This window comes from Mesoplodon densirostris, chromosome 1 (genome assembly GCF_025265405.1).
Source record: "Mesoplodon densirostris isolate mMesDen1 chromosome 1, mMesDen1 primary haplotype, whole genome shotgun sequence".
NCBI lineage: Eukaryota > Metazoa > Chordata > Mammalia > Artiodactyla > Ziphiidae > Mesoplodon > Mesoplodon densirostris.
The window spans coordinates 87,588,143-87,594,142 of NC_082661.1; the positions used below are offsets into that span (position 1 = coordinate 87,588,143).

The 6,000-nt window shown below is 47.1% G+C and overlaps 1 protein-coding gene across 1 annotated transcript in view; it reads right to left on the bottom strand.

Annotated features, from left to right (window-relative positions):
- Positions 1-5,278, bottom strand: part of TRPC3 (transient receptor potential cation channel subfamily C member 3) — an 81,520-nt gene extending 76,242 nt beyond the window's left edge. Inside the window, exon 1 of the mRNA XM_060088902.1 lies at positions 4,676-5,278. Within this exon, the coding sequence (XP_059944885.1) occupies positions 4,676-4,887 (212 nt within the window). The 5' untranslated portion in view covers positions 4,888-5,278. The remainder of the gene's footprint in view (positions 1-4,675) is intronic.
- Between the last annotated feature and the right edge of the window lie 722 nt (positions 5,279-6,000).

Here is a 6,000-nt window from a genome sequence, read left to right on the forward strand (position 1 = left end):
ATTATATAATATGTACATATAACATACAAAATCTGTGTTAATCAACTGTTTATGTTATCGGCAAGGCTCTGGTCAACAGTAGGCTATTAGTAGTTAAGTTTTAGGAGGAGTCAAAAGTTATACATGGATTTTAGACTGTGCGGGGAGTCGGCACCCCTAACCTCTGGGTTATTCAAGAGTCAACTGTAAATAGTGAAGTGATTACTACAGGCAAGGTAATTAACATATCCAGCTCCTCACATAGTTACATTTTGTGTGTGTGTGATGAAGAAACCTGAAATCTACCCTCTTAGCAAATAGTCTAAATATGGAAACAACCTAAGTGTCATAGACCCATGAATGTTAAAAGAAACTGTGGTATATATATATATATATATATATATATATATATACACACACACAATGTAATATCAATATTATTCAGCCTCTACAAAGGAGATCCTGCGATTTGTGACAACATGGACGAACCTGGAAGACATTAGGCTAAATGAAATAAGCCAGACACAGAAAGAAAAAAACTGCATGATCTCACTTATAAGTGGAATCTAAAAAAGTCAAATACATAGAAGGAGAGAGTAGAACTGTAGTTACCAGGGGCTGGGAGGTGGGGAAATTGGGGAGATGTTGGTCAAAGGGTACAAAGTTGCAGTTATGTATGATGAATAAGTCTACAGATCTAATGTAGAGTATGAGGACTATAGTTAATAATACTATATTGAATACAGAAGCTCTATTATTGATTTACTAAATAATCTTTAGAAATGGACTTAACTTCACTGTGTATCAATTTCCTCATTTGCCAAATGAGAAAACCTGCTTTAAAGAGGTGAGATTCAAGTTAATTCATTTAAATGACAGCATGAGGTATTATATAAACACAAATTACTGCTTTAATTATGACAAATTTTTGGCAGCACTTCCTCAAGAAAAACTAAACAGAATCCTCTCTCTTTTTTTTTAAAGTATGTTTATTATAATTTTTTTTTGGCTGAGAGGCTTGCGGGATCTTAGTTTCCCAGACCAGGGACTGAAGCCAGGCCACGGCAGTGAAAGCCGCCGAGTCTTAACCACTGGACCACCAGGGAATTCCCCAGAATCCTCTCTTCTAGAAGCCTTTCTCTCTTAAAGATAACACTGCTGAGAAATCTAATGATTTCTTGCATGTATGTTAATGAGTAAGGATTGAGTCTTCTTACTAAAAGTAAGACAAAACACAAAGTTTTTCTCTTTATTTACCAAGTATTTGCCAACTATGGCTCAATTCTTCCCTTTTCTTGAACCTCTTCTCTCTAGGCAGCCTTGTCTTAGTACCACCTGCTCCTTCATCTTTTTCTGTGTCTTCTGCTTGCTACTCTTTCTTTCTGCCCCTCTAAACAAAAAAGTTCCCCTCAGAAAACTAGCTCAGGCTCCCTTTGTTTCTCTCTTCGCACTCCTTGCTTGGGTAATATCATGAACTCACACAACTCTATAACAATTCCCATTAGACAGTAGACGCTCAAATTCTCCCAAGCTTTAAACTTGCATTTCCATCTTCCTGCTTGACACTTCTATCAAAATTATCTGAAAAATCAGATTCTACTCTGTTTGTTCTTTTCTTTTCAACAATGACATCACGATCTTAGTCATCTACATCAAAATCACCAAGTCATCTCTGACCCTGCTTTCTCTTTAAACCCCTGATGGACAGTTAGTGGCAAATTCCCATAGACTCTTTGTGTATTCTCTTTTCCTATCTCTCCCCATTCCATCCCACCAGTCCTACACTATTACAGATCCTAATCTCAGCCTGGAAAGCTACAATAGCCCCTAATTTATTTATTCACATTCTGCCAATGGCCACTTCAATCCATCCTGTTCTCAGAGTGGCTTTGATCAAACTGTTGCTGCTTTGAAACAATCAATGGCTCCCTATTGCCTCCCCTTGATATACAAGATCCTATACATTAATGCCCCAAATAAGCTATGTTTCAGTAAAACTCAATTAATATTCCCTGGACATGCCTGGCATTTTGGAAGTGGGAGGGCTTGAATTAATTGCCCACCCTGACTCTGCCTCCTATCCTATTTACTTTTTAAGGCTCATAAAGGTTTTCTTGATTTCTCCACAACATTGTGTTGTCTATTTCTTCTTTGCACTTGACTCATCAGAGCTCTAACCTGTGTGTATGTATTTAAGCACTTATTTTACTCTAACTTATAGAATAATTGTTCATACATAGTTTCATTTCCACCTCTCCCTTATGAGATTTTAAACTCCTTGAGTGCAGTAAAGTTGTCGTACTCATCTTTGTGGCTTACCATATCTAGTCTGCACTTTGCACATGTAAATGCTTAAGAAATGCCTTTGAATTAAAACTCAAAAGAACTGCCTTCAAGTGCTTTTGGAGTGCATCAGACCTATTTAATAACTAAAAACTTCGAGAATGAGTTAATCTTGCCAGTGACATACTACTTGGTCCTAGATTTGAAAACAGTTGGGAAAAAAGAAGTCTTGTTTTGAATCAATGGTTGGATAAAGAGTTCTATCAAAGGATTAAAAAAAAAGTCTTCTTAGTGATATAGTAGACGACACTTTTCCTCCTAAGTCAGTCTGTTTAAAATTCCCAGATGGAATACTGGAGCATGGAGCAGTGAAATGAGCAACAGGGTTATGCTAAGGAATCCTTTTGGTAAAAGTGGGATTCTACCCTTGGCATTCTGCTGGATGTTAAATTCAGCTATTCTATTCTGCCTACTGAAAATGACCCTGGGGCTTTGGTAGACTGAGTATCCTTCTCCAGTTCCATCCTGGGGCTGTATGTTCACTTTCTGAGCTATTAAACTGTGGCCATATTCTACTCAAAGGTGGAATAAAGAGCTAATCTCTGCTACAGATATCAATTTAGTCTCTGCCGTTACCAAGTGACAGGCCTCAAAGAAACAAGAAGAGCTTGCTGCTCTCCCTCTAGAAGGAAGCTTTATTAATGGATATCTCCTTCAAATGACTGGGTCTTTTCATTTCAGCCAGCTGTATTTACTTTACAAAGTAAGTACACTACAACATTTACCTGTTGAATTATGTAAAGTCAGAAGATAGGACAGATGTTCTCTTACGAGTTAGACATCGAGTCTACATTAGAATTTGTCCCAGTGCTTTGTGTAATTGACCTCAAGCTTCAAAAAGCAAAGTGTGTAATCTCTGCTCCGCCCTACTTTCTCAGATAAGAGTGCTCTGGTGTCCCATTTATTGTGGATTTACTATAAAAGAAAAAAAAATTAAAGAATCAAGAAGTTGAGCTGGGTTATAAAAACCAAATTGGCAAAAGGAAAAATGGACAATGTCTTAAAACCTTAGGGAGGCGGGGAAGCCAGCTGGCCGCTCTTTAATCCGAAAGGACCTACCTTCCCTCCATTTCCTGGGCCATTTCCAATCCAGGCTAATCTTCAGCAATATGTGAACCACACTGGGAAGCGTCGCTCGTTTTAAATCAGAAACCTTCCCTAGACGATCTACTCCCAGCCAGTGATTTGCGTTTTTAATAGACAAGTCCGGCCGAGCCAGGTGCGGGCTCTGACCAGCCGAGCAGTGCGCGACCCGACCGGTTCGAGGTCGCCCCAGAGACCGTGCACCCCGCCTGTGGGCAGCTTGCGGGCAGCAGGGGGCGCTGCGGAACCTCCGTCCCTTCCCGGGAGAACCCCTTCCCCGGCCTAGGCGGTTAGTGCAGCCCGTCACGACTGGCCCGAAGTTCTCTACCTCCTAAAAAAGACAGACGCCCAAGGTATGTGACAAAAGAAACAGAGAGCACGCGCCCTATAAAACGAACCACTCTCTTCTTCATCATGACTCTCTGCGTCTCGCAGCTGGTTAAAGGCTGTTTCCAAGATTTAGCAATTAAGAAAAGTTGTTCTTTCTCACACATTAAAGCGCGGGCCTCTACCTTCCTTTAAAAAATAAACAGCTACTGACCCTGAGCCGCCTGGGAACCACAACCAATTACCTCAAAGCGGTGCCGGCGGCCGCCCCGCGCCCGCTCTCTCCCCGGGAGACCCGCTGGGGCTTCGGCTCCAGTTTACCCCCAAACTGTGACTGGACCGTCGGGAAAAGAGGTGACAGGGCGAACCTTCACCCCACACTCTGTATCGCACACCGCCCCCTCCCGTCTCCCCACGCCCGACGGCCGGGAGCGTCGGAGGGGACTGAGGCGCCCAGGGTGGCCCCACGCTGGACGCCGGGAGGAGGCCGGCGCTCGAGCTCGCGCCGGTGTCTAAGCACCCTTCCCCTTCTTTGACCTCCTGAGGTAATCTCCGGGACCCCGGGGTCCATCTTCCTCGAGGTCCCCTGACCACGGGCAGGGGCACGCCGGCCCTCGGTTGCAGGAGAGCAGGCGTCTGCTTACTGGAAAGCGTGCCTGGCGTCCGTTGTGTCAGTCCGCGGGGCTGTTCCGTGCGCTCGAGCCGGGACGGACACCCCGGCCACGCCTTCGGCGCCCCTCAAGTCCCTCTACAGAACAGCACGAAGGGTACGAGACCCCGCCCTAGGTCTACCGTACACGCAAGCCTCCCCGCATAGGACTGCGGTGGAGGGTGGGCCTTGAGGGTCCGGGGCACATCTCGGGGCGGCCGTGGGCGCGCCTTCCCGCCCCCCGCCAGGCGCGGTCCTCCCGAGGCGCGGGCCGCGGGCCGGCCGGGTACTCACATGTCGGGCCCCGGCGAGAAGGGCGGCAGGCAGTAGTCTTGCGGTTCCCGCTGCCAGGGCGCCAAGCGCGGCTCGAGCCCCCCGTTGACGCCCCTCCAGCCCCGTCGGCGGCGCTGCGGCTCCGCGCCTTCGTCCTCGCCCTCCTCCTCCTCCTCCGGCGCGGGGAAGGTCACCCTCGCTTGCTCCTTGCACTTGCTGACCTTGGTGGACATCGCGCCGGCCGCGGTCCGAGCGCGGGGATGCCGGCCGGCGGCCTCCTTCTCCACCGCCGCCGCCGCCGCGCGGTCTCCCCGCGGCGCCCCTTCCCTACCTCCCGCGGCTCCAGCAGTCCCGGGCAGCCCCGGGCGGGGAGGCAGGAAGAGAGAACGGCGCGGCCCGAGACCGAGCAGTTAGAGGCGGGAACCAAAGCCGTGTCGCCGCCGCCGCCCACCATTAAACCGTGGGGGCAGCCGCCACGCCCGTGGCTGTGAGGAGGAAGCCCGGGGCCGAGCGGGCCGCTGGTGCTGGGAAACGCTCTCCCGCCCCGCGGCGGCGGCGACGGCGATGCCCGCTCCGTGCCCGTCTCCTGTCTCCGACAGCATCACTTGGTAGGACAGTACAGTTACTCAGGGTGAAGGAGAGAGAGGGAGGGAGGAAGGGAGGAAGGGGGAGGGAGGAAGGGGGAGGGAGGAAGGGAAGGAGGGAGGGAGAAGAGGGGAAGAATCAATTCCTTATCAGACAGTGAGAGCTGGAGAGGAAATCAGACAGACCAGCAGGTAGGGAGTAAGGAAATCAGAGAAACTTCCCTCCCCAATTTCCCCTTTCTCTTCCAAAAGAGCCCTTCTTCATTTAGAGATACAAGTTTCCCAAGGAAGGGAAAAGGAAGTCGTCTGGCTTGTTAATTTTCCTGCAGTTGTATTTACCCTGTTCAACTTTATATTTGTTTCAACAAGCACCATTGGTTCGTTGTGTTACTTACTCTAAGACTTCGTTGAACCTACAGAGGTTTAAGTACATTTCCCTGAGTGCCAAGAATGGTAATGTTTTAATCGTGCATGATGCTTCAGGGGTTTTTGTTTGTTTGTTTGTTTTAAATGAATCTCAAAACATCTAACAAGATTTATATACTTTCCAAGAAATATTTTCCAGCAAAATTTAAAGTATTCTTTTTAAAACTTAAAAATTGCATTTTAAAATTCAAGAGCAGTATTTCTTCTGGGAGAAAAGACTTGTGGAATTTTAGTCAGAATGAGTTTTAGGGATCAAGAAATTTATCCCTCATTTTAGAAATAAGAAAACTGAGGCCTAGAGAGACTGAGTAAACTACTCAAGGTAGGTAATAGAAA